Source organism: Eschrichtius robustus, chromosome 5, assembly GCF_028021215.1.
Source record: "Eschrichtius robustus isolate mEscRob2 chromosome 5, mEscRob2.pri, whole genome shotgun sequence".
NCBI lineage: Eukaryota > Metazoa > Chordata > Mammalia > Artiodactyla > Eschrichtiidae > Eschrichtius > Eschrichtius robustus.
Window position 1 is genome coordinate 14,589,451 of NC_090828.1, and position 26,209 is coordinate 14,615,659.

At 41.9% G+C, this 26,209-nt stretch overlaps 1 protein-coding gene across 1 annotated transcript in view; it reads left to right on the plus strand.

The window, feature by feature from the left end:
- WDFY1 (WD repeat and FYVE domain containing 1) overlaps positions 1 to 26,209 on the plus strand; it is a 47,835-nt gene that overhangs the window by 11,050 nt on the left and 10,576 nt on the right. Inside the window, exons 2-8 of the mRNA XM_068544343.1 lie at positions 7,270 to 7,337; positions 11,757 to 11,830; positions 18,491 to 18,545; positions 20,039 to 20,189; positions 21,785 to 21,897; positions 23,737 to 23,863; positions 26,019 to 26,124. Coding sequence (XP_068400444.1) covers positions 7,270 to 7,337; positions 11,757 to 11,830; positions 18,491 to 18,545; positions 20,039 to 20,189; positions 21,785 to 21,897; positions 23,737 to 23,863; positions 26,019 to 26,124 — 694 coding nt within the window. The remainder of the gene's footprint in view (positions 1 to 7,269; positions 7,338 to 11,756; positions 11,831 to 18,490; positions 18,546 to 20,038; positions 20,190 to 21,784; positions 21,898 to 23,736; positions 23,864 to 26,018; positions 26,125 to 26,209) is intronic.

Sequence of the window (26,209 nt, forward strand, 5' to 3'; positions counted from 1 at the left end):
GCCCAGCTCTGCCCACTGTGCCCCTGCTCACTGCTCCCGGGGCGTAACTGATGCTCTCGAGGCCCCGTCCACCCAGCACCTCTAGCCCTTGTGTCCAGGCCCTCTCCACTCCTCTGCGCTGACCTCCATGGGTGCAGCGGATCCCCTGACAGACTCCGTGGGGGCACAGGGCCTCTTAGACTCTGCTGCACTGAAAAAAGGAAAGTGGTCGAGCCCTATTTGAAACTGCCTCTGATTCTAGTGCCTGCAGCTGCTCCAGATCTTCAGTCTGACCCCCTTTTTTCTCCTCAGCCTCACTTGCTCTCAGTGGTAATGACTTAACGGGCACGCTCCCAGGGAGGGGACGGTTTTTACATTTAGAATTTGAGATAGGTACCCTTGAAAATCAGACAAGAGGGGCTTCCCTGGTGGCGCAGTGGTTAAGAATCCGCCTACCAATGCAGGGGACATGGGTTCGAGCCCTGGTCCAGGAGGATCCCACACAGCCCTGGTCTGGGAAGATCCCACATGCCGTGGAGCAACTAAGCCCGTGCGCCACAACTACTGAGCCTGCACTCTAGAGCCCGCGAGCCACAACTACTGATCCCACATGCCACAACTACTGAAGCCCGCACGCCTAGATCCAGCCAGTGCTCCGCAATGAGAAGCCACTGCAGCGAGAAGCCCATGCACCGCAATGAAGAGTAGCCCCCACTCGCCGCATTTAGAGAAAGCCCGCACGCAGCAACGAAGACCCAACACAGCCAAAAATAATAAATAAATAAAATAAATTAAAAAAAAAAAATCAGACAAGATAAGTCCTTATGTGCCTCGAGGCTTATGAGGAGGTGTTTAACTGTTGGTGGCCCTGCTGTTTTCCCCGCTTCTCAGCTGCTCCACATCTTTTCTCTGGGGACCACCACCCCCCCCCCCGCCCCCCAGGAACCAGAGTCCTTGTCTGCCCCGCGGGCGTGTTCTCTTCTCTCCGTCTTTCTGCCCTTCATCAGCCTCCTTGTCCTCCCTGCCCAGCCCGACTCAGCACAGTTATGGAATTTAGTTCTATCATCTTATATTAGGCTTAAAAAAAAAAAAAACCTTAATATATTATAAACATTTTTTCATGGTTCTATGGTCTTCATAACTAATTTTAATGACTATATAGGCAGTTGAATGAATGTGTCATTAATCCATTTCATTGTTTAACATTTTCCCCTAACTTTACTCCTTTGAATAATGCTCATATGAACTTTTTAAAATATGTAGTTCTTTTTTTCATCTATTAAAAAATTTCTTCAGGATCAATTGCCAAGCCTGGAATTCCTAAATCAGTTCATTGTGGTCGTTACCATCATCATCATTGTTATTACTGTTACCATTATTATTAGGCAGGAAACGTGTTTCTCACTCTATGGAGCAAAATTCTTGCCAAAGAATTAGCTCTGATGTACAATGCTGACAGAAAATCATGAGAGCCCTAGAAATGGCATGTTATTACTGTTTTCAGTTGTTCCTTGGCTTAGCCCTGCCCGGCAATACATTTTAAACACATTTCCATCTGAAATATTTAAAATAAAGAAAAACAATCCAGCTTTGGCATTTCATTTATTTAGAAAATAATTGGATGGTGATCCACCGTGCTGAACAACGAGACAAATAAGATGATGGTTTGATGTGCATACAGTGGGGCTATAGCCTTACAGAGAGACTTCCTCTCGTGTCTCCATGGAAAACACTGCAGCCCTACATGAGTTCACACTTCTCAAACGAGGAGGGCAAAGGAGACTGTTGGTGCAGCCCTCCACAGCAGGAGCGTGGGGAAGATTGAAAAGCACTTGTAGTAGTGTAGGCTCTGAAAGAAATGACACATTTCCTTTCTAAGTACCTTTTGGAAAAATATCAGACTATTGTTTTTAAAACAACTTAAAAATAGATCTTGGCGAAGATGAACATGTTTCTAAGGTTCTGGTTTTAAGGAAAGACTTTTTTTCCAGATTGACGCAGTCTTGGAACATCAAACGAGATCCCTCTACTAGAAAAATGGGTAGAATAAGCAGCAAGCAAAACATAAAGTGAGTTTAGGTGAGTGGGTGTAGGTTGTCAAAATAGTGAAGGAAAAGTTAAGCTGTTTTACTTCAGTCAGAGAGGGACTTAGACATTCATATAGGCAGAAAAATACTGTGGTTTTTGGAAAAATAAAGCCATCTGATCCTATCTCAAATCACTTTGGTGATTATATCGTTCATTAATATCATCCTAGAGTTTTTAATAGTTTGCTCCTGTAAAATGTTACTAAACTGTTTTATTGTGACTAGTAGATTTTGTTTCCAGTTTTCTGAATAGTAAATTTTTTTAGTCTGTGGAATTTGTTGATTTTTTTAAATAAACAGCCCAACTTAAGCCTGTTTTTATAACCATTTTTTTAAACCAATGAGGCGTGTTCTGACTACAAGACAAAACCAATTTCTATATTACTTAGTAGAAATTATGCACCTTTGTTTAATATCATAGTTTCTTAAGAGTGCTGGAGTATTAGGAGTTAAATTTGATATCGTTTTGATTTTTATCTCAGAAGTGGGAGAGTTTAATGCGTCCCCCAAGGAAGGGAAACAGTTTGGCTTGAAAAGAGAAGGAAGGGAATTCCAGATAGAAAGTGTGAGTACAGAGGTAGAGCCAACTATCAAGGTCAGCTGCCTGATTTGGAACCTGATTCCCAAAAAAGGATGGTCTTCTCTCAGCCTGGATGTGATAAATAATTTCCAAATGAAACACCCCAAGAGATAATTTAAGTCTTGCCAATTTCCTAGTGTGTCAGCTGGGTGCAGACCAAATGGTAGTAACTGATGTTTGTCCTCCAAAGGAAATAATACTGTGTTTCAAAGATGCTGGGGTCTAGGTAGGTCCCATTTTGACCTTGGACTAAGCTGCATGAAGTTAAAATTTGACTTTTCCAGGTTAGATGATTGGATGGAAGAGACAGCCTTTAAGGTTTTCTGCTCACAGTGACTTCCGTGCTGTCTGAAATCACTCTTCTTTCAAGAGGACTCAGGGAAAAGCATGTGCCACTGAGGGCTCCATTGAGCTACCAATGCATTCATGACCCACAACTTTTGGGGTTAATTTGGGGGCTTTTAGACTACATCAGCATTCTGGTCTTTAGACCCTTAAAAAACCAGACAGATAGGTTTAATCCCTTTGAGTGAATGAAGGCGCTGTATGGTGCTCTCATCTTCAAGTGCCTTGGCCTTTGCTGACCTGTCTTTGCAAGTGGAGTAGAATCCTTGAACAGATTTAGTGCTTAGAGGTGAGTTGGCCTTTAACTTCTTATAACTCCTGTTTCATCCCCTGTGTTGAGCATAAGTAATGAAATGTATCCGTAAACATTCTGTACTAAGTAACATAAAATGTAGTCAACAGAATGTAATATTGTGTTAGTAGTTCAGGCCTAAGGATCATCATTACAAGCTTCTATTGATTAATTTAGGTGAGGGAGGTCATGCTGAAATGGTACCCATCCTGCGGGTGCTGCCCAGATGAACTACTGCCTAGAGAGAAAAGTCCTTGGTGGAGTGGTGAGGGAGGAGGGATTAGGACATAACCTGAGCTCAGCGTATTTGGGGCATCTGAGGTTGACAGCTTGCTGGGATGTAGGGTCTGGGTCTGGGAATCATAAGTATGTCAGTTGAACCCCTGATTTGAGACAACAGCTGGTGGGCTCTGAACACAGGGGCAGTGGGATGCATGGTTCCTTGGGAGATGTAGCCAGTAGTTGACATGCCCGAGGTGGGCCAGAGGGATGAGCCCACCACATGACCTGAGAGGAGGCTGCACTGAGGCATGAGTGGTGAGGGCTGGACGGCGGTGGGCATGCTGAGAACAGAGACAAGGGCCAGTGTCCCAGGTAGGCATTACTGCTTCCTTCTTAACAAAACAAGCGAAAACCTGCAACACCATTATCACACCTAAAGAAATAAGCAGTATTTTTTTTTTTAAATAAATTTATTTATTTATGGCTGCATTGGGTCTTCGTTGTTGGGTCTTAGTTGCTGCGCATGGGCTTTCTCTAGTTGTGGCGAGCGGGGGCTACTCTTCGTTGCAGTGCACGGGCTTCTCATTGTGGTGGCTTCTCTTGTTGCAGAGCTTGGGCTCTAGGTGCGCAGGCTTCACAAGTTGTGGCATGTGGGCTCAGTAGTTGTGGCTCGCGGGCTGTAAAGCGCAGGCTCAGTAGTTGTGGCGCACGGGCTTAGTTGCTCCGCAGCATGTGGGATCTTCTCGGGCCCGGGCTCGAACCTGTGTCCCCTGCATTGGCAGGCAGATTCTCAGCCACTGTGCCACCAGGGAAGTCCCTAAACAGTATTTTTTAATATCAAATATCTAGTCACTGTATGTATTTTCAATTGTTTCATAATAATATATGTATATTTAACAGGTTGATTGAATCAGGATTTAACCAAGTCTCCACATTGAGAATGTTTGATGTGCCTGTTAAAACCTCTTTAGTCACAGGCTGGTGATCCATCCCTGTTTCTTCCCCCTTGCAAATTACATGTTGAAGAAACTGGGTCATTTGTCTATAGAGTTTCCTGCAGTCTTGATTTTTGCTGAATGCACCCCAGTGGTGATGTATACTGTGTTCCTCTGCATTTCCCATAGATTGGTAGTTGGATCTAGAGGTTTGACCAGATGTACTGTAAAATAAAGTTGGTATACTGCACTTACCAATTTTGTGTAGGGCTTTTACTTAACATTATATCATGAACATTTTCCCATGCCATTAAGTTTCTTTTTTTAATTTATTTTTTTATTGATTTTTGGCTGCATTGGGTCTTCGTTGCTGCGTGCGGGCCTTCTCTAGTTGTGGCGAGCAGGGGCTACTCTTTGTTGCAGTGCGTGGGCTTCTCATTGCGGTGGCTTCTCTTGTTGCGGAGCATGGGCTCTAGGCACGCAGGCTTCAGTAGTTGCAGCGCATGGGCTCAGTCGTTGTGGCGCACGGGCTTAGTTGCTCCGCAGCATTTGGGATCTTCCCGGACCAGGGCTCGAACCTGTGTCACCTGCATTAGCAGGCAGAGTCTTAACCAGTGCGCCACCAGGGAAGTCCCCATTAAGTATTTTTCATAGCTTCATTTAAATGGTTTCACTAGGAAGATCTGTTCCATGAAAAAGTCTTAACCTCTGAGGTTTGTGGAAGAAGAAAACTAAATAATCACGAACAGTAACCAAGAACCCACAAATAATAGCAGTGGTTTAAAACGTTACCTCAAAGAGTGTCAAATTTTGATTTAAGATGTCGAACTACAAACAGTAAAAAGTATAGGTCTGTTCACAGATGCTTTAGTCTGATCTTTCTCTTTCTTTCCCTTTTAATTTTGGATGTGAACTTGAACTTTCTAGAACTTCTTATCACAATATAGGTACTCCTGAAGGAGTCTGCCTGATTGCCTTGCCTTGTGAACTTTGTCACGTAGGACCTTGTTTAATGGTGCTTGAACGAAGAGACGGTGTCCGAGAGTCTTCATGGTGTCCCACGCAGACACAGTGTATGAGTACCTGTTTGATTGCAAATAGCAAAAATTACTCAGGCTCGCTTAAGCCGCTGAGGGTGTTTGTGGTGAGGATGCTGGGACATTTGCCTCACGGAACCCAAGTCTAGGGAAGTAGCGGCCTCAGGAGCAGCTGGCATGGGGGACTTTCCACCCGGACTGTCTCCAGCTTGCTCCTGCTTCTCCTCTTCGGTCGGCTTCATTCTTTCCCTTTTATTAACGTACAAAATTCTCCAGTCCAAATTGCCAAATGTGTGACCAGAAACAGTCAAGTCAACTACTGGAGACATACTGATCTATGTCTGTCTCTCCTGGTTTCTGATATCCCAGGGAAGGAACTGACGGATCCCATTTCTGGTCTGACCAGTTGTGATCAGAGGGGGGATGTAGAGAAAAATTCTGAGTGATTCAACTTGGCCGAAGGTTCCATCGTGACCAGTTAGCAGTGGCTGGAAGATGGGTCGTGTTGTACAAATGGCTGTTCCTACACTAAGGCCTGTACGGCCAGTTCACATTTAAGATAGCATGATTCCCGCTGTGCTGCTAGGTCATCTTATTTATTTGGATGAATGGAAGTCAACATCTGGTCTTTATTTTCTTTTATTTAGCTCTAATCATTTACAGTAATCTGTAAGATCTTAAGTGCAGCTGGGCAGGTTCTGAAAAATGCATACACCTGCGTCACCTACTCCCCAGAGCCTTACTGTGGCCCTAGAAGTTTCCCTCATATCCCTTCACTGCATTCTGTCCTCACGCCCAGAAGCAACCACTATTCTGATTTTTATCCTCATAGACCTGTCTTACTTGTCTTGAACTTCAAGCAGAATGGAAACATAGTGTCAACATTTAGCCTTACTGTATTTTAGTTCAAGGTTGCAACCATTAATTCAGTGCTGGCTGTGGGCCAGAATCTGCGTTGCTGTTAGAAATACAAGAGTGTGACAGAGCTGACGATAAGGGACACTGAGACAGTTAGGAGTCATTGCAAAGGCAGAGCACGGCTGTGCCGGAAAAGGCAGTGAGTGTCCTACTCTGAAGAGGAAGAGGCCCAGAGCTTCCTGGAGGTTCCATGAGTGCTGGAGAAATATTCCATATTGTTCTTCTGAGGTGATAAGCCAAAATATTAAACCTTGGCTGTTTTGGTCGTGTGTCATTTTCCTGCCTGTGTCCAGGATTTCCTCATCTCTCTGTGTGCGTTCTGGTGAAAGGAGAGGCTCAGAGACGGGTGTGGAAGGATTTCCTCCCGGGGCCGAGACAACTGGGAATTATCTGTGAACGAGCAGTGGTGTGGGCTCTGCTTTGTACGCACGTCTCTCCCAGTTCTCCAGAAACATTTTCTTTCCATTTATGTCTACGACTCCCATTTGGCTGAGACAGCCAAGTGACCAAGTTTGCAGTTTGTTGCCAAGAAAAGTAGTTAATAGTTCTCAGCTTTCTTTGTATATCATTATATAATGAACATTTTCCATATTATTAAAGTTATTTAGAATCCTGACTCCTAGTTACTGCAAAACTTACCATGTATGGACATACTGTAGGTAACTATATAATATGTGTGTGTATATACACATATATACTAGTATAAAGTATACCATAATACTCTGTGTGTGTATTTGTCTAATTTGTCCAGTTGATTAATGTTATAAGGTCAATGGGAAACAGTATTGAAAATAAAATAAAAAGTTTGCCTGGAGCGGAAAAGAAGGTAAAATTACTAAAAACTACTCGTTTTTTTCTTTTCTTTTCCCCACAGAACTATCCGAGTATGGCTGAAAAGAGACAGCGGTCAGTACTGGCCCAGCATTTACCACACAATGGCCTGTGAGTAGCTGTCTTTGAGGATTTAAATTTCAAAATTCCTGATTAAAAAAATGCCGCTAGATTTCAAAATGAGCTTCTTAGTTGCCTAATACCTCTGATAGGCTGTGTTAAACCACGGGAAAACTCCCTTTCTCTTGCGAATGAAGCTGGGTCTACCGGCTTAACTGAAGCGGACTTGAACAGAACTGGAAAAAATAAAAGGAAGAGGAAAGCCTCCCACCTCCTCCATTTTCCTTTGTCTTCATTTTGCCAACTTCTATTAGTAGTAACTTTCTTCTTAGTAATAGCTGATATTGACACTAAAACAGAGCTCTGAACACTCCTCTGCCTTCTGAACTGACCTTTTGCCCAACTTTTTCTTAAACTCTGGGTACTGTTGAGAGATTTGGTACAAGGCACAACGCATTCTAAATGGAGATTTTTCTCAGTAGTCAAATATGTTCTAAAAATGAACCCTGATGATAAAGCTTTTGCACTGAGATTTTAGAACAGCCCTGAGATGTAGTGATATAAAATTACATTTAAATCCAGCCCTTCCTGCAGATCTAAGCAGCTTTGCATCCTTCTCTCCCACTTCTCCATCCTTTCTTGAAAAAAGTGCCTGGATACCACCCGGGTCCAAGCTGGGGTTGAGTCCTGCCACCCGCAGTGGCCACACGGAAGGCATCCGTAGCTGCTTATTTCCTGGTGGTTTTGGTCCTTAATGAGGGGTTTTCCTCAGTTAAGGTTTCAATAATCAGAGGATCCCCTAGGAAAAGACAAAAGGCTCTGGAGCAGGCTTGATGGTTTGCTAGTGATGACTGTTACGAAGTTCTCCAAAGAAGAGTGTTTGCTAGTTCCAGACGCTGTGGACACGGTTCATAGCTCCCGTCAGAGTTATTCTGGGGGCTGTGGAGTTTCTTACAAACACAGAGCTGCCAGTTATTCAGCAAATTCCTTATATCAGCTTGAATTATCCTTCCAAGCACCTCCTTTCTTGGCTAGCACTTTCTCATCTGCATATTTATCGCAGGGTACGTGCAGGGTTTAGATCCTATAAGCATTTCCACAAATAATTAATAGTTTATCAGGATTTTCATTTGTTCTGCCTTCTACTGACAGCTTGGGCAGGCTGGTTATTTTCTCTATCTTGATAACCATTCAATGAAAATGAAGTGGACTCTTTGGAATACTGGTATAAAGCTAACTATTATAAAAGGACCCATAAAACTTTACCATATGCAGTGTGTCAAGACTACCTGAAACCCTAATCATGATTTACTGTGCCAGGCAGTAGTACCTCCCATCCTGTGTCCGTGTGTGTCTGTGGATTTGTCACCTTGGTTACTCAGTGTGAAATAGGAAGCGGCTGATGTCTTGTGAATGTGCTTATGGAGCCCGTTTGATAAATTTACTTTGGGATTTTGAGGGAGCAGGGCAGAGGTAGGTGGGATACCCTGGGCCTCTGAGCCTATCCTTTACCCAACTGAAAAATAAGAGGCTTCTCTTAGACAGATAAGTCCTTACTTCCAGTGACCCAGTGGTAGATCTGATAGCCGGGAACAGCAACAGCCTGGGGACCTGCTACCTGTGCTGGGGGATGTTTTGCCGTCTTTGTGGCCAGTCCTGCTAATGCTCTTGCTGTTATCCCTCCCTCCTCTCCATTACCCCGCACTTCATAATCTGGCCACAGCTCAGTCTCCTGAGACCTCAACCTTGGAGTTCATGCTCTTAAGAACAGAGAGAGACTGAGATAGATGTTTGTCCAGTGTTTAGTTCAGTGACTCCTTGGCTTGTATTTCCCCCAGATATTTAGTTCACTTTGTAATTGATTTCTCTCCCAGGGCACCAGAACCTAGCAGTAGCAGTGCACACTCTTCCTTGGCTTTTGGGTCTTGGGCACATGGCTTTGCTTTCTCTGTTGCCATCCCTTGCTATCTTGGCCTAACAGTACCCTCCAGAAGTAGCTTCCAGCGCTGTGCCTGGAAAGACTAGTAAAAACACATCTCTGCTGTGGGTGACTGACACCTTCATGTTTGTATCTACACGTATGCAGCCTGTTGCTTCCAGATGCCTCTTTATCACCTCCATCTGGAACGGTGTCTACTGATGAAATTGCAAGAACACTGCCAGAAGAAAACAGAATGAATGAATTTTGAGAAATAACTGCTTGTCTGTTTTATTTTAAAATTAAATTTGAAGTATGAGAAGGAAAGTGCCATGTTGGTTTTAAAAACTGTCTGCAGATTACCCAGTTGAGGACGTTTTAGTGGCCATCCACCGGTTTGTTTCCTGTGACCTGACAGAGGTGATCAGTAAGCAAACCTTAGAATGTTGCTGTACGTGGACCAATTATGATTCAGAACATTACCTCACATAACAAAAATAACTTTCAGAATCTGCTTTAGCTGAAGAAAAATGTAACTCTTAGTTTCTGTATCTACTATGTGCCTCATGCATTCTTGTTTTTTGGTACTATTTTATGAAATCATCACAACAGCTATATAAGGTAGACGATATTTTCACCATTTAGTAGACAGGGAAACTGAGGCCAGAGGTTGGAATTCCAGTTCATGCCCATCTGACTCCAAAACTGTGCTGCTCACTGCAATATGGGGTGGGTCCACAAACTTTTTCTGCAAAGGGCCAGACATAAATATTAGGCTTTATGGGCCAAACAGTCTCTGTGACAACTTCTCAACTCTGCCATCGTAATGTGAAAGCAGCCATAAGGAATACATAAATGAAAGAGCCTGACTATATTCCAGAAAACCCTTTGTTTACAAAACTAAAGTTTTAAGCATATGATTTTGGACTGCAATGGTGCCTTTTTAAAAGGTCACTGATTTGAAAGATGATTTGTGTTTTGCTTGTTTATAAAACTATGTGAACATTCACATTAAAAAAAAATTATAGTTTATCTCAGTAGAAGCTTCCCTTCTAGGAAAAAAGCCAGGACATTTTTAGATACAAAGCAAACTAGCGAGGCTTTTTTTTTTAAATATGTGAGAATTCTCTAGTCTTATAAAATTACTCAGCACATTGTAATTTTTACACAAAAGACTTTAACATGTTTATGTACAGTTAGTTATAGCATTGGGCATAAAAAGAATTGAAAAGAAGCTTAAAACTAAAGCATTAAGATTTAGTACCAACTGAAAAGCAAGCAAAAATAATGACAGTGAATCTTTAAAATCATCAAAGAGATTTGATTTCTCAAAGATAATTTTATGCATGGTTATTAAAAGGCACTTTGTATGAAGACACATATATCTTTGTGGTTATAATTCTTAAACATGATCGTTCTTTGTAGTTTCAAACATCAATATGGTGGATAAGGGTGTACAAACTTGTAGTCAGTTCTAATTGTTTTGTGTGTAGACAGTTTTGGTCTCTGCGTTTCAACGAGATAGTTTTTTGAATGCAACTGAAATAGTCTGATCATACAGCTAACTATGTTTCTGCCTTTGAGTACAATTCAGTATTGTAGTTTATTTTCTTCCTTTGGTGGAGAATATCAGCCATTGTAGTTAGAGAACTTTAAACTGTTTTCAAATGGTAACTTCATTTATAAGATTTTTCTCTTTTTACTTTTTTTAAGAAGTTTTATTTCAAAATAAACTCAAGTTTGTTTATTTCCTAGCATACATTTCTTTCCACAGTCAATTAAAATTCTTAAGGCTGAAGTGAACCCAAACATTTCTTTTTCCAAATGTTCTATTTTCTAAATCACTTTAATTCTAATTTTTAGCAGAGGAGACAAGTTAGATTTTCTCCTTTGTGAAACTCATTCTCTGGCCCATGCTTTCTGGAAGAAGACTATGTAGAAGCTGGAGGAGGGGTGCATACATGGGAAGAGTCGGGGCTGTCCTAGTCACATGACATGCTATGGACAAAGAAACATGTCTGCCTCTCACAACTCGTTACCAGAAACTGGGGTTGTATGAGCCATCGCAAAACGGAACATTTCTTTCATCATTGGGAAAAAAAACACCAAGTAATCCCAAAGTGGCTTTCCCAGCTTGCTCACATGCCACGGAAAGGGAATTGTGGTGCTGGGAACCCTTCTTTCCACAGATGCCAGGTGCTGTTTTATGTGTGATGGGGAAGCGGGAGGGGCAGGATGACCTGTGGAATTTGGGTAGCAGATCACCTGCTCTAAGCACTGGACCCCAGACCTTTCCAGAAACAAGTAGGAGTTTCAATCAGATGAGACTTCAGGGAGCTCGCTTCACCCAAAGTTATAAAAGTAACTTGGAAGATTGTTAACGTTAAAATTTTACACTAAGACAACAGAATTTTAGTAATTTTTTTTTTTATAAAGTGTTTTTGCCCTCTTTCTTTTAACCTAAGTTTTATAGCTCTTTTTAATAATGTACCTTGAACAATGACTTAACATGCTTAGCTTTGCACGTAACGTGGTCTTTGTCTTTCTGGCAGCTCCTTGCTCTGCTATGGCTTACCATCATGATAGCAGACGGATATTTGTGGGCCAGGATAACGGAGCCGTGATGGTAGGTAGCTTCCAGAATGTATTCATTATATTGACCTCCCGTGTTCACTCCTGTTGGACAGTGTAAATCAAGCTAACAATGAATGCCTGCTTGTTTGGCATTAGAAAATGTTTCATTCAGTACAGATGTTAGGCCTAAAAATGGATTAATTTTAGTTAGTGCTTAATTGTAAACTACAGATCTTCCTCAACTTATGATGGGGTTATGTCCTGATAAACCTATCGTAAGTTGAAAATATCATAAGTTGAAAATACATTTGGGACTTCCCTTGTGGAGCCGTGGTTAGGAATCCTCCTGCCAATTCAGGGGACACGGGTTCGATCCCTGGTCCAGGAAGATCCCACATGCCGCAGAGGAGCTAAGCCCGTGCACCACAACTACTGAGCCTGTGCTCTAGAGCCCTCAAGCCACAACTACTGAGCCCGCGAGCCACAACTACTGAAGCCCACACACCTAGAGCCCGTGCTTCGCAACAAGAGAACCACAGTAATGAGAAGCCCGTGCACCACAACAAAGAGTAACCCCCCCTCGCCACAACTACAGAAAGCCCGCGCGCAGCAACAAAGACCCAACGCAGCCAAAACTTTTAAAAAAATAAAAATAAATTAATTAATTAAAAAAAAGAAAATATATTTAATACACTTAATCTACTGAATATCATAGCTTAGCCCAGCCTACCTTAAACGTGCTCAGAACACTTACATTAGCCTACAGTTGGGCAAAATCACCTAACACAAAGCCTATTTCATAATAAAGCATTGAATATCTCATGCAATTATTGAATACCGTACTGAAAGTGAAAAACAGAATGATTGTGTGAGTCCAGAATGATGGTAAGTGTGTTGGTTGTTAACCTTCACGATCGCATGGCTGAGCGGGGCTGCGGCTGCCCCTGCCCAGCATCATGAGAGAGGATCGTATGGCATATCAGGCACCTGGGAAAAGATCAACATTAATCGAAGCGTGGTTCCTACTGAAGGCGTATTGCTTTAGCACCATCGTAAAATTGAAAAATCATGAGTTGAACCATCGTAAGTCAGGGACCATCTGTAGTTCCACGGAGCTCTGAATGCTGTCATGATTGATGGTTTGGTGCTCAGTCTAGCCCACAAAGCACAGCCTTCGTGCAGGGAACATGAGTCCTGTAGCAGCCCTGATCCCTGAACCCATGAAGGAGGAGGCTGGGGCAAGGACAGTGTGGGAGAGAGCGCGTGTGTGTGTGTGCGTGTGTGTGTGTGTGTGTGTGTGTGTGTGTGTGTGTAAGATGAGGAGGAAGGAAAACGAGACTAGGGACTAGTCATTCAGCCAACAGCTCATATAACTCTCTGAGGCTATATGTCTCGGACCGGATATTTAAATTTTCAGCTTATTATAGATTGGTATTTTTGTGGGTCTAACTGTGTGTGTGTGTGCATATATTTAACTGAGATGTAATTCATATACCATAAAATTCACCAGTTTAAAGTGTGCAATTCATTGGTCTTATAGTATAGTTACAAGATCATGCAACCATTAATACTCTAATTCTACAACATTTTTATCAGCTCCTCCACCCCCCCAAAAAAAAGAAATCCCGCACCCATTAGCAGTCACACTACAGTCCCCTTTCCTTCAGCTCCTGGCAGTCACTAATCTACTTTCTGAATTCAGAGATTTGCTTATTCTAAACATTTTATGTAAACAGAATCATATAAGATGTATATCCTTTTATGTCTGGCTTCTTTCACTTAGCATAGTATTTTCAAGGTTCATCTATGTTGTAGCCTGAATTAATACTTCATTCCTTTTTGTGGTGGAATAATATTCCGTTACATAAATATACCACACTTTGTTTATCCATTCATTAGTTGATGGATAGTTGGGTTGTTTCTACTTTTTGGCTATTATGAATAATATTGCCGTGAATAGTCGCATAACAGTTTGTGTGTGACCCTGAGTTTTCAATTTTACTGGGTATATACACCTAGGAATGGAATCGCTGGGTCATATGGTAACTCTGTACTTAACTTTTTACAGAACTGCCAAACGGTTTTCCAAAGTTGCTATACCATTTTACATTCCCAACAGCAATATATAAAGGTTCTAAGTTTTTAACATATTTACCAACACTTGTTATTTTCTTGGTTTGTTTTTGTTTTATTATGGACATCCTAGTCGGTGTGAAGCGGTATCTCATTATGGTTTTGATTTGCATTGCCCTAATAGCTAGTGATCTTGAGCATCTTCTCATGTGCTTGTTAGTCATTTGTGTATCTTCTTTGGAGAAATATCTATTCAAGTCCTTTGCCCTTTTTTTTTTTTTTTTTTTAATTGTTGAGTTGTAAAAGACTTGGACCTTCAGCTTGGAACTGTTTCACCAGTGAAACCGTCTGGTCCTGGGCTTTTCGTCCTGGGAAGTTTTTTGAGTGCTAATTTAATCTGTTTACTTGTTATGGGTTTTCTATTTCTTCTTCAGCCAGTGTTTGTTTATGTCTTTTTAGGAGTTTGCCCATTTTATCTAGCTTATCTAATTTGTTGGCATGTAATTGTTCACAGCAGCCTTTTACAGTCCTTTTTCTTTCTGTAAGGTTTATAGTAACGCTCCCCCTTTCATTCCTGAATTTAGTAGTTTGAGTCGTCTCTCTTTTTTTCTTCACCACTCTGGCTAAATGTGTGTCAATTTTGTTGATTTTTTCAAAGAACCAGTATTGATATCATTGATTCTCTATTGTTTTTTTTCTGTTCTCTGATAATGTATTTCAACTCTATTATTTTTCCTTCGGTTTGCTTTGAGTTTAGTTTGCTGGATTGATATTTTGGGTATTACATTGTTGATTGAGGAAATTTGCTGGTTTTGTCTGCTTGGATGTCATAATAATATTAAATTGCTGTAAAGGTTTCTGAACACACATTCGCTATTTCTCTGCTTCTTTCATCAGGACCAGTGGTCCACAGACCGCACTTTGAGTATCACTGCTTTACAGAACTGCACACAGAGCAGTGAGAGCACAGACCAGTGCCTGCACCTGGCCGGAGAGCAGCAAGGCCAGCTTGTTACTGTGCTGAGTCATAGAGGATGGCTAGGAGTTAACCAGGAAAGAGGGAGGAGGAGGACTTCCAGACGCAGAGGACAGTATGAGCAAAGACAGAGGGGTTTTAAAAGTCAGAGTGTGCGCAGGGAACAAGAATGAAGGAACTTGACAGCATGAAGCACATAAGACTGAAGAGATGGCTGGAGCGGGTCATAGAGAGCCTTGAGTTCAGCACTAGGTGTCATGCAGAGTGCTAATTAAGAAGAAGGTGGACATGGTCCCTGCTCTCAGGAGTCTTATGGCCTCGTGGGAGGGACAGGTAATACACAAGTAAACATCAAGTTGCAGGTTGTGGTAGATGCTGTGAAGAAGTGAACAGGTGCAGTGAAAGAGGGAATCCAGAGAGATGTGTGGCCCCGCTCCTAGCAAGCAGGATCGTCAGGAAGGAAGACCGCTCCAGGGATGTGACATTCAGCTGAGGCCTGAAGGGCAGGTAGGAGACAGCCAGGCAGAGCCAGAGTAAGTTTTCCAGACGTGAAGGTCCAAGTAAAGACTCGAGGCAGGAAGATCTCCGTGTCTGAGGACTTGAAGGGGGTCATCTTGGCTGGATGGTGCTGAGCGACGGGGCAGGACGAGGGGCGATGGGACAAGTGGGCTGAGGCCAGGTCACGCAGGGCCTTGGAGGTCTGGATGAAGTTTTAAGTTTTGTAAATCTGTGGGAAGCCCTTACAGGGTTTTCAGCAGAAGAATGGCGTGATTTAATTCACATTTTTAAAAGATCACTCTGGCTGCTCAGTGGAGAGTGGATTGAGGGACCACAAGAGTGGAGGCGGGACCGTCAGGTGTTGTCGCCTTGTGGGTGAGAGGGCAGTGGCAGTGACGATGGACAGAAGCAGGTGACTGACATACATCTGTGGCAGGTTGGGTGTGGGGAGGGGAGGAGGAGGAGCAACTCCGGTGACAGCCAGGTTTCTGGCTTGAGTCACTGGTAGACAGAGGTATCATTTATTGAGACGAGAAAGGCTTAGAGGTATGTGGGGAGAGGGGGCATTTAGAGGGAAAGAAGACAGTGAGGAACCAGCTGTACAGCTGAGATACCAGTGACACACCCAATGGCGATGCGGAATTGGCATTGGATTTGCTGGCCTGGAGCCCAGTGGGAGCCCGGGTTGGGGAGTCATGTACACATAGGGCATCTTTCAAGCCATAAGAATAGCTGTGATCACCTGGGGAGAGAATGAGAAGAGACAGGCCCCAGGCCTGAGTCCTGAATGACTCTGATTTAGGAGTGGGGCTGACGAGGAAGCCAGCCAGGAAGGAAGGGGAAATGGCGATCCTGAGTGTGCCTTAAGGAGCCTGGACTACATCGTGTAAGCCGAGCTTCCCAAGCTTGCATAGTCAGTCATGTTTATCATTCAGGGAACTTACTGAAATTCACGTTGCCTGGCTCCATGCCAGACCCACCGCTTCAGAAGCACTAGGGAGGGGCCTGGGAATCTATATTTTAGCAAGGCCTTTCGGTGACCCTTAAGATCGAGTGCATTAGGGAATCACTGCATGATGGGGAGCCATTGGAAAGCATCCGGTGGGGGAGGATGGAACGGTCAGTTGTCTGTTTGTTTGCTCAGTGTGCCGATATGTGGAAGATGTTTGATTAGATGTAGGTGTTTAATAGAGAACAGTGCTGATAAGGTGGCGTCCGGTTTCGAGCCAAGATGATGGTGAACGGTTAGCTGCTCCCTGAGACAGAAGACATGCTGGTATTGAGGGGAAAGGTGACAGGTTCCGTTTTGACAGTTGGGTTCATGTGCCCAAGGGGTTGGTCTGGGCTGGGGTTGGGAGTCCTCCCAATTTAGGTCTCAGTGGAGACCACACCTGTGGCTGGCGTCAGTTAGGGATAACGGGTAGGATGGGAAGAGCAGAGGGCCAAGGTCATGTTCCCTGGGGAATATCAACATTTAAGAGAAAGTCAGGGGGTTGGGAACCCACAGGGGAGACAGAGACAGAATGGGCCATGTGGGAGGAGGGCCAGGCAGGACAGTGTGGTCATGGTAGCTGGAGGGGCTGTAAGTTTCAGGTGCGACAGAGAGAGGATAAGATCAGGGCAGGGACACGGCCTTGGGGGTGGCAGTTAGACAGCAGCTGGTGATTGCAGGGAGAGCCCTTCCCATGCAGCGGGGGTGGTGCCCTGCGGTGCGGTGGATTCAACAGTGACCGGGGTGAGGAGCTAGAGACCCTGAACGTGGTGAGTGTGGGCTCATCTGTAGAGAAGGCTTTGGCTGAGGAGGGGATGAAGAAAGTTTTAGTATCGTTAAGAGAATTTTGTTGTTTTTTGTTTGCTTGTTTTGCTTTTTAAAGTAAAGGAGAGGAAGCCTTGAGTGTGTTTAAGGGCCAAGAAAGAAAGCCAGGAGAAAGGACAGGCTCTCTGCTTAAGCAGTTCATGCAACAGTGGGGAGCTGCAGGCTTGGGGGTCAGCGCCCACCTGCTAGGGGCTGCTGTGTATACGTTGTGTAGTAATAAATGCCGGTGGTCTTGTTTTACTCCTTCTGAAGATTTTCTAGGAATATCGTGGCGATGTGTGCACACATATGTAACGAGAAGCCACGAGTGCAAGCCTCAAATACCTTCTCCAGTGGTGGTAGTGGTCATGCATTTATTTCTCTAGGAACCATTCTTGTGGCTCGTGGTTCAAGGGTACCCTCTGCGGTTATAGGATGGCATATAAAAATTCTTATAGCTCCTCAGTGGAAAGGGGCAATGTAAATCCAATTTATTATTAGTTAGTATTAATCTATTGATTTCCCCCGAATAGAAATTAGTATATATAAAATGCTGGTACATTTTTGTACTTTGCAAAAAACCAAGGTGGAGGACAAGGAATCAGTATTCCTTTGTGGGTTGTTTTTTTTTTTTTTCATCCTGACCAATCAGCAATTCATAATGTTCCATGTTATCGAGACTCTTAAGAACTTATCAATTTAGCACTGATCAATAGAATTTTTAATTAGTGCTTTTTCTTTAGAGTTTTATCTTCTCAGTTTTATGCTGAGGCTCATTTTCTCATTAAGAAATATGTACTTTTAATTTTTTCCTAGTTATAAAGTATTACGTAGTCTATATAAATTTTGGAAGATACAGGAGTATTAAAAAAAAAAAACAAACCCACAGTGTCTAAATTTCCTTTTTAGTGTGTGTTTATATATTAAATATACGTAATTTTCCTCTTCTATTGCCTCAGATACCCAATGCCTTATTGACACTAGTGCTGAGAATTCCGTTTGTAATGGTCTCTGTAGTTTTACTTTGTATGTATTATCTTGAGGAAATTCTAGTGAAGCCAAGAGAGCAAAATGAACAAGATGCCTCCTTTGCAATTAGAGGGAGAGGAAATACAGAGCACTCATTTGTAGAGGAAGAGTTGGACAAAAATGCTGTACTGGTCAGCAGCACTTTCTTTACTTGTCTGCTTCCAAAAGAAATGGTAACCCGAGGACAGGACCAAGAAGCAATTCCCTATTGTTCTTATGTAGCTCATCTTGAGTCCCGAGGCTGGTGATGGCCATTTTTGGATTTTACTTCCTTTTGAAAGTTAAGGTCCTGTTGTTTTTAAAACCATAACTGTTTTCTTATTGCATGTGTTTACTTTTAGGAATTTCATGTTTCTGAAGATTTTAATAAAATGAACTTTATCAAGACCTACCCAGGTAATTATAATACACACACACACAACTAGAATACCATGTCTTAGGATCAAAATTAGGTTTTCACATTAACTTTTTAAAAGTTTTGTTACCCCAGTTATGTGGGAGGCTATTAGCTCTTCAGAGTTATGTACCATCCTTTTCCTGCTTATTAACATTTGAAATTTTGTATACTATTCCATTGGGTGCATGTGTCAGATTTAATTTAACCATTCCTCTGTTTTTGAAAATGTATACTGCTTCCATTTTTTGATAACACATACTAACATATATGATGGTGTGTATATGTGTGTATACATATCTGTATGTGTATTTCATATATATGTATATACACATATGTGTGTGTGTGTGTGTGTGTGTCCTTGATGGTTACTCTGACTCTAATTCTGTAACTCTGATTACTTCTATTTAAGACAGATTACTAAAAGTAGAATAACTGGGTCAAACTTTAAAACTTTTTTTAATACTCTGGATTTATTTTGCAAAACTCTTTCCAGCAATAGTGTAAATTTTTAATGAGTGGTGATTGAGAGTGCCTGTTCATTAAGTCTATATTGATCTTTATAAATATCTATTGCCAGTTTGATAGTCAAAAATAGTTCTCAGTTTTAAAATTATTTAAGCTTTATTTAATGTTGGCCATTTGTCATGTTTTATGAATATCTGTTCATGATTTTGCCCTTATTTCCTGGGAGTTGTAGTGTTTTCTGATTTTGCTGATTGATTTATAAGAGAGCCCCTCCGTTTTTCTGAAGCAGCCTACACAGCTGAGAGCAAGGTCAGCGGTGTCTCTGTCTAGCCTCTGACTTCATTCATCAAACTGGGCATTTATTAAACACCAGCTGCATGCAAGATCCTGTTCCAGATAAAGTAGACAGGTCACTGCCCTGGTGTGGCTTGCAATTGACCTGGAAATACAAATATTCTAGAAGTTAGGTAATTGAACACCCTCTCATTCTCAGCTATCGCTTTGGAATGCAGAACTTTACAAATGCTTCATCTTAAAAATAATAAAAGGTTAATTTCAGAAAATTTCAGTTGCCCTTTTTTACAGTGCCAGTGTTTTCTAAAGAGTCAAAACGCTAAAGGTATTGACAGTAAAAAACAAACAAACCTATTCTGTTGAGATAAGACTGCTGTTTTCCATATGGAACTCATTGAGAGTTGTATGTGTGTTTTTTAATCAGTTCTCTAATATATTATTTGAATCCCTCTTGAGCATTACTCTGTAATGATCTGTAGCTTCTGATGGTCTTCCCTGTAGGGAGGCAGAGGGCAGGGCCACGGAGAGCCTGCGATAGATCTGGGGTTGGGGCGGGCACATGCTCTGCAGCCTGTTTGGAGTGCGGGCATCTCCGGGATAGGACTGCTGAGCCCGTGAGTCTGCAGGCCGACCGAGTGGAGAAGGGGAGCCTCAGTTCACACCCACGGAGACTGGATTCCAAAGGTCACATTTCTTCCTGAAGGGCACAGTCTTTCCCTCTCTGTCCCCACAGCTCATCAGAACCGGGTGACCGCGATTATCTTCAGCCTGGCCACAGAGTGGGTGATCAGCACCGGCCACGACAAGTGTGTCAGCTGGATGTGCACCCGCAGTGGGAGCATGCTCGGGAGGCACTTCTCCACTTCCTGGGCTTCGTGTCTGCAGTATCCTTCCCCGCCCAGCGCCTCCCGCTCTCAGGAGTTAGTTTTGAATCTGCTTGGAAATTGCTGATTGAGATCCAAAGACTGAACAATTCCTACATATTTCACATAAAATCTAAGAATTTCTGTCTCTGCTTTTTTGCTATAAAGTTGGTTTATTAAAGATAATAATTAAATGAATTGCTGTTCCCTGCTGGGATGTGCTCTAGGTGTTTTAATACAGAATCTCGGAAAACCTAAACCTCATTAACACAGACCCCTCCCTTCACTCCTTTGCTTTTCAAAGTGAAAGAAAAGACTTTCTGTTGTATAAGGAAAGAAAGGAACGACTCTTCTGGTGGTGGTTTATTTGCAGACCCCACAGGAGAATATAAGAAGGGTCTGTGACCCTGGAGTTCATAAATGGGCTACAAGGAGTTTTTTAGGTTTTTTGTGTGTGTTTGGAGAGGGTTCATAATCCTTATAATACTCTCAGAGGTGCCTCAGGATACCCCAAATGTTACAAAATTGCTGGTCTCAAATTTTTCTACTACTCTATGGGATTTGTTTCACGTAGAGCTCGCTCTTGCTTAAGGCTGCCTGTGGTAGCTGTGTATCTTAGTGATGGCAAGGTCAAGGCTGTCAGCAACAGGCAAATGCCCCGCAGTAGTCTCTCTTTGAGAGGTGGATGTCTGGTGTAGTAAAATTCTTTTCTTCCATTGAAAGCCTTTATAAAAAAATGTGTGCTACAAATGAATGCACAGCATGAGATATTTAAAATAGTACCATATGCTTTAGAATCAAACGAGGGAAGACTACTCAGATGTATCATGTGCTAAATAAGTTCTTCTGTTATGTGTTTGGCTTTCGTGTGGATTGATAGAAAATGGCACAGAATCACATAATCATGGCCCAGCCTGTGGTCCTCCTTTTGATCTATGTTTTGGAATTAAAATAGTAGTTATCTTATTGTGTGTAAACTACTGATTTGCCACAAATGTCTATGGCCATAAAGCGACCAAGAAAGTAATGAGTTGTTGCCAATAGTTAATATATTTTTAAATTTCAAGTTTCCTACTACCCCAAATGACTGCCTTTTGTATGATTAAAATTAAACTCTTCACAGCAATTTAAACCATCCTCTTCACTTAACGCTAAATCATCTAGGCCCCCCAAAAAGGTGGGTTCATGTCCATATTTGCTGTCATTTTTACACTATTTCCAGAGATATTTCATGAAAAGCAGTTTTCTTCCAGTTGTTTTTGGCTGTTTTCATTATTGAGTGTTTTACTTTTTAACACTCTGTTATAACTTGCTTATAATCACTTGTTTTTATGTCTGTCTTCTCTATCAGCTCTTAACATTTTTGTTGCCAATACCTAGGATACTGGTTGGAATAGTAGCAGCTACTCAGTGTATTCTTGTTGAATGAATGAATATTAATTTTAATTTTAAACATTCTTTTTCTTCCATGTTTACATGTTGTATGATTTTCAGTTGGGTATTTCTTTTCTTTTCTCATAGTTTTAGGTTTGTGCTTCTTCTCTTTAGAATGTACCTTTTCTTCTTTATAACTTTGAGATGCATTGTGTTATACGTCCTTGACTGCTTCTCCACAGATATGACTTTGATACCCAGTATGCTTTTGTCGGCGACTGTTCTGGACAGATCACCCTGCTCAAGCTTGAACAGAGCTCCTGCTCAGTTATTACCACCCTTAAAGGGCATGAAGGTAGACTGTATAATCACCGCCGTTTTTCACCTAATTTGGGCATCCAAATTTAGTTCTCGGCTCTGTGGTTTCACGAATGATCAGCTCCTTATGATCTGTCAGATTTCAGTTTGATTGGCCAGATAGGGGAATTAAATCTCAAAAGATCTCAAAGAGTGAAAACTAAGTGAAGGCAGGGGGTTGGGTAGGGTTTTGTGTTGTCCAAATCCCTTCTAGATTGCTTGTGTGGATAATACTTTCTATTTTGTTTACCTTTTAAATTAAATGATTTTTGAAGACCTTTTAAAATGTCTTATAAATGGTGAGACCTTTGGAAGAATGTTGTTATTACTGTTTTAAATTTGTCACCTTCTAGGACACCAAGCAAGATGTAGATGGTGAGTACAATTAGAAGAAATGTATGAGCTGGTTCTGCCTCTACTTGGGAAACATCCCCGGGGGAGGGACCGAGGGAAAAGAATGACTGGGTGGACTTTTATCATTTCTGTAGGGTGGTGAGTTGGCCAGGCTTCGTGGAAGGGCTTTGAAACTCAATCGGCTATATTGAGTAACAAATGAGAAGCTCTGAGGCCATCTGGTTCACGTCGAAGAATTGGGGGTTTGTTGAAGGAAGTAATGATGGACTTATTTATGAAAATAGTGTTTTTAAGCGTAACAAGTTAAATGTCCTCCATAGCTAATCTATGTATGTAAAACCGAGTCTATCAGATCAGGGACCTTGAAGGGGAAAAGGGAGAGAGAAGGACAGTTAAGTTTGAATAGATTTAGGCAGGAAAGCACAGGCCCTGCAGAAACCACTTTCTGTTTATGACTAATGGTCTCATGATCCCCATATTGTTAAGTATTCTCTGGGTTGCTAAGGACAGAGTGGGTTCTGATAACTACTTAGCAGTGTTCATGTAGAAAGACCTTGCTTGTCTGCTATTAGGCCTCTAGCTGAAATGCATGGGGCATAGGATCAAACAGGGTCAGGATTTCTGCAGAGTTGATCCCTGAAGCCAGTTTTGCACAATACTTCTTTTTTCACTTTCGTTAAGCTTCTGTGAGAAACTAGTCTCTGTTGGTTGCTTTTGAATGTGGCTTTATTAGTTTTCTGTATACCCACCAAAAATATTATTAGCTTGTGTGACTGGTTCAATTTTATTAAGTTTATTAATAGTTTTTTTCTAGGCAAGCAGCAGTCAATGGAACAATGAAGAGATCTGTTGAGAGAGAAATCTGTAGAAAGAAAGATTTTCCCAAGGATATCAAATTTAATAAGTTTAGCCAATATAGAGTGTGAAATGTAGGGTTTGGATTTTTTTACCTAAGTTCTCTGGCATAATTGTATGGTACACCTGCATCTCTTTTTTTTTTTTTTCTCTGAGATACTTAATTCAGTTTTCTTAAACGTAGGCATCCTACGGTAAGACACCTGCAAGGTCCCAGAGCCCTAGAATCATCTAGATTTTAATCTTATATAAGATAACCACAGAAAACTTTTCACTGCCTTTTCTCATTAGATATTGGTAACTTTTTTTTTTTTTCTTCCAAAGCTTTTTCTGAACTAACCCTCATATACAGCTATTTTATAATTTTTTGGTATAGACGAGGGAAATCTTCTTTAAACACATTTGTGTTCAAAGCAGTTTGATATACAACTGAAAATCCTAATCTTGTAGCTCGGGACAGCGGACGTGCTGTGCCTTCTCTGTGGCTCGCGATAAAGTGTTGAACGCCCTTTTGTACAACGAAAATGCATTTTTACTTAAAGACTCAGCTGGGCCTCGTCCGGTCTTCTGCCTCACATGTGTATGTCCTGATGTAGAGTTACATGTAACCTCCGTCTCTCACGCCTAGGTAGTGTCGCCTGCCTCTGGTGGGACCCTATTCAACGGTTACTCTTCTCAGGAGCCTCCGACAACAGCATCATCATGTGGGACATCGGAGGAAGGAAAGGCCGTGCACTCTTGCTCCAGGGCCACCAGTGCGTGACCGTTTGTGAGGGTGGGGAAAGAATCTGAGTTGGGGCAGGTCGGGGGAGGCGTTAGCGTTCTGAGACTACTTTCTCCTAAACCCCGTCTTTTAGCAGACAGTGAGCCCTGTTTGATAGGGCTCACTCAGTCTGCTCCTAACTGCTTTTCCGTGAATCCTCAGTGTCTGGTGTTCTGTAGCAAAAATAGAGGCCAGGGTTTTCTTCTTCCTTAGTCCATTGGTAGTAAGTAACTACCATGCCATTGGTAGTTTGATAGGGAATTGCATTGAATCTGTAGATTGCTTTGGGTAGTAGAGTCATTTTCACAATGTTGATTCTTCCCATCCAAGAACATGGTATATTTCTCCATCTGTTTATGTCATCTTTGATTTCTTTCATCAGCGTTTTATAGTTTTCTGAGTACAAGTCTTTCGCCTCCTTAGGCAGGTTTATTCCTGGGTATTTTATTTGTTTTGTTGCAATGGTAAATCGGAATGTTTCCTTAATTTCTCTTTCTGATTTTTCGTTGTTGGTGTATAGGAATGCAAGAGATTTCTGTGCATTAATTTTGTATCCTGCAACCTTACCAAATTCACTGATTAGTTCTAGTAGTTTTCTGGTGGCATCTTTAGGATTCTCTATGTATAGTATCATGTCATCTGCGAACAGTGACAGTTTTACTTCTTCTTTTCCAATTTGCACTTCTTTTATTTCTTTTTCTTCTCTGATTGCTGTGGGTGGGACTTCCAAAACTATGTTGAATAAGAGTGGTGAGGGTGGACATCTTTCTCTTATTCCTGATCTTAGTGGAAATGCTTTCAGTTTTTCACCATTGAGAATGATGTTTGCTGTGGGTTTGTCATATATGGCCTTTATTATGTTGAGGTAGGTTCCCTCTATGCCCACTTTCTGGAGGGTTTTTACCATAAATGGGGTGTTGAATTTTGTCAAAAGCTTTTTCTGCATCTATTGAGATGATCATATGGTTTTATTCTTCAGTTTGTTAATATGCTTTATCCCATTGATTGATTTGCGTATATTGAAGAATCCTTGCATCCCTGGGATAAATCCCACCTGATCATGGTGTATGATCCTTTTAATGTGCTGTTGGATTCTGTTTGCTAGTATTTTGTTGAGGATTTTTGTATCTATGTTCATCAGTGATATTGGTCTATAATTTTCTTTTTTTGTGATATCTTTTTCTGGTTTTGGTATCAGGGTGATGGTGGCTTCGTAGAATGAATTTGGAGTGTTTCTCCCTCTGCAATTTTTTGGAGGAGTTTGAGAAGGATCGGTGTAAGCTCTTCTCTAAATGTTTGATAGAATTTGCCTGTGAATCCGTCTGGTCCTGGACTTCTGTTGGAAGATTTTTAATTACGGTTTCAATTTCATTACTTGTGATAGGTCTGTTTATATTTTCTAATTCTTCCTGGTTTAGTCTTGGAAAATTGTACCTTTCCAAGAATTTGTCCATTTCTTCGTGGTTGTCCATTTTATTGGCATATAGTTGTTTATAGTAGTCTCTTATAATCCTTTTGTATTTCTGCAGTGTCAGTGGTGATTTCTCCTTTTTCATTTCTAATTTTATTGCTTTCGTCCTCTCCCTTTTTTTCTTGATGAGTCTGGCTAAGGGTTTATCAGTTTTGCTTATCTTCTCAAAGAACCAGCTTTTAGTTTTATTGATCTTTGCTATTGCTTTCTTCCTTTCTATTTCATTTATTTCTGCTCTGATCTTTATGATTTCTTTCCTTCCATTGACTTTGGGTTTTCTTTGTTCTTCTTTCTCTAGTTGTTTTAAGTGTAGGGTTAGATTGTTTATTTGAGATTTTTCTTGTTTCTTGAGGTGAGATTGTATTGCTATAAACAAGATGGCGGTGTGGGAAGACGTGGAGTTAGCGTCTCCCCACAAATAGGGCGCCTGCCAGCCGCTGGTGGGGGACTCTGACCTGCAGTTCTTAATGACTGATTAGTAGTGCTTATTTCATAGAAGCTATTATTCTGTATAATAAGTTATAGAATGCCAATTAAAGTTTATACTGGGATCCAGATCACCAATGATAAAATGTCAGTTGCTGATTCCAGCGAGGGGAGAGATTTGAGCCTGCATGAAGGTGATGTCTGTGTTTTCCACATTGAGACACGTAACTGTTGTGTGTGCTGTTTGCAGTGACAGGGTGCAGTCGCTGTGTTACCTTCAGCTCACGAGGCAGCTGGTCTCCTGTTCCTCAGACGGCGGAATTGCAGTGTGGAACATGGACGTTAGCAGAGAGGAGGTAAGAGAGGGCAAGGCAGGGCTGACCAGGAGAGCTCCCACAGCCTGCCTCTTGGTTTTCTACCCAGTGACCGGAGATGCCAGCC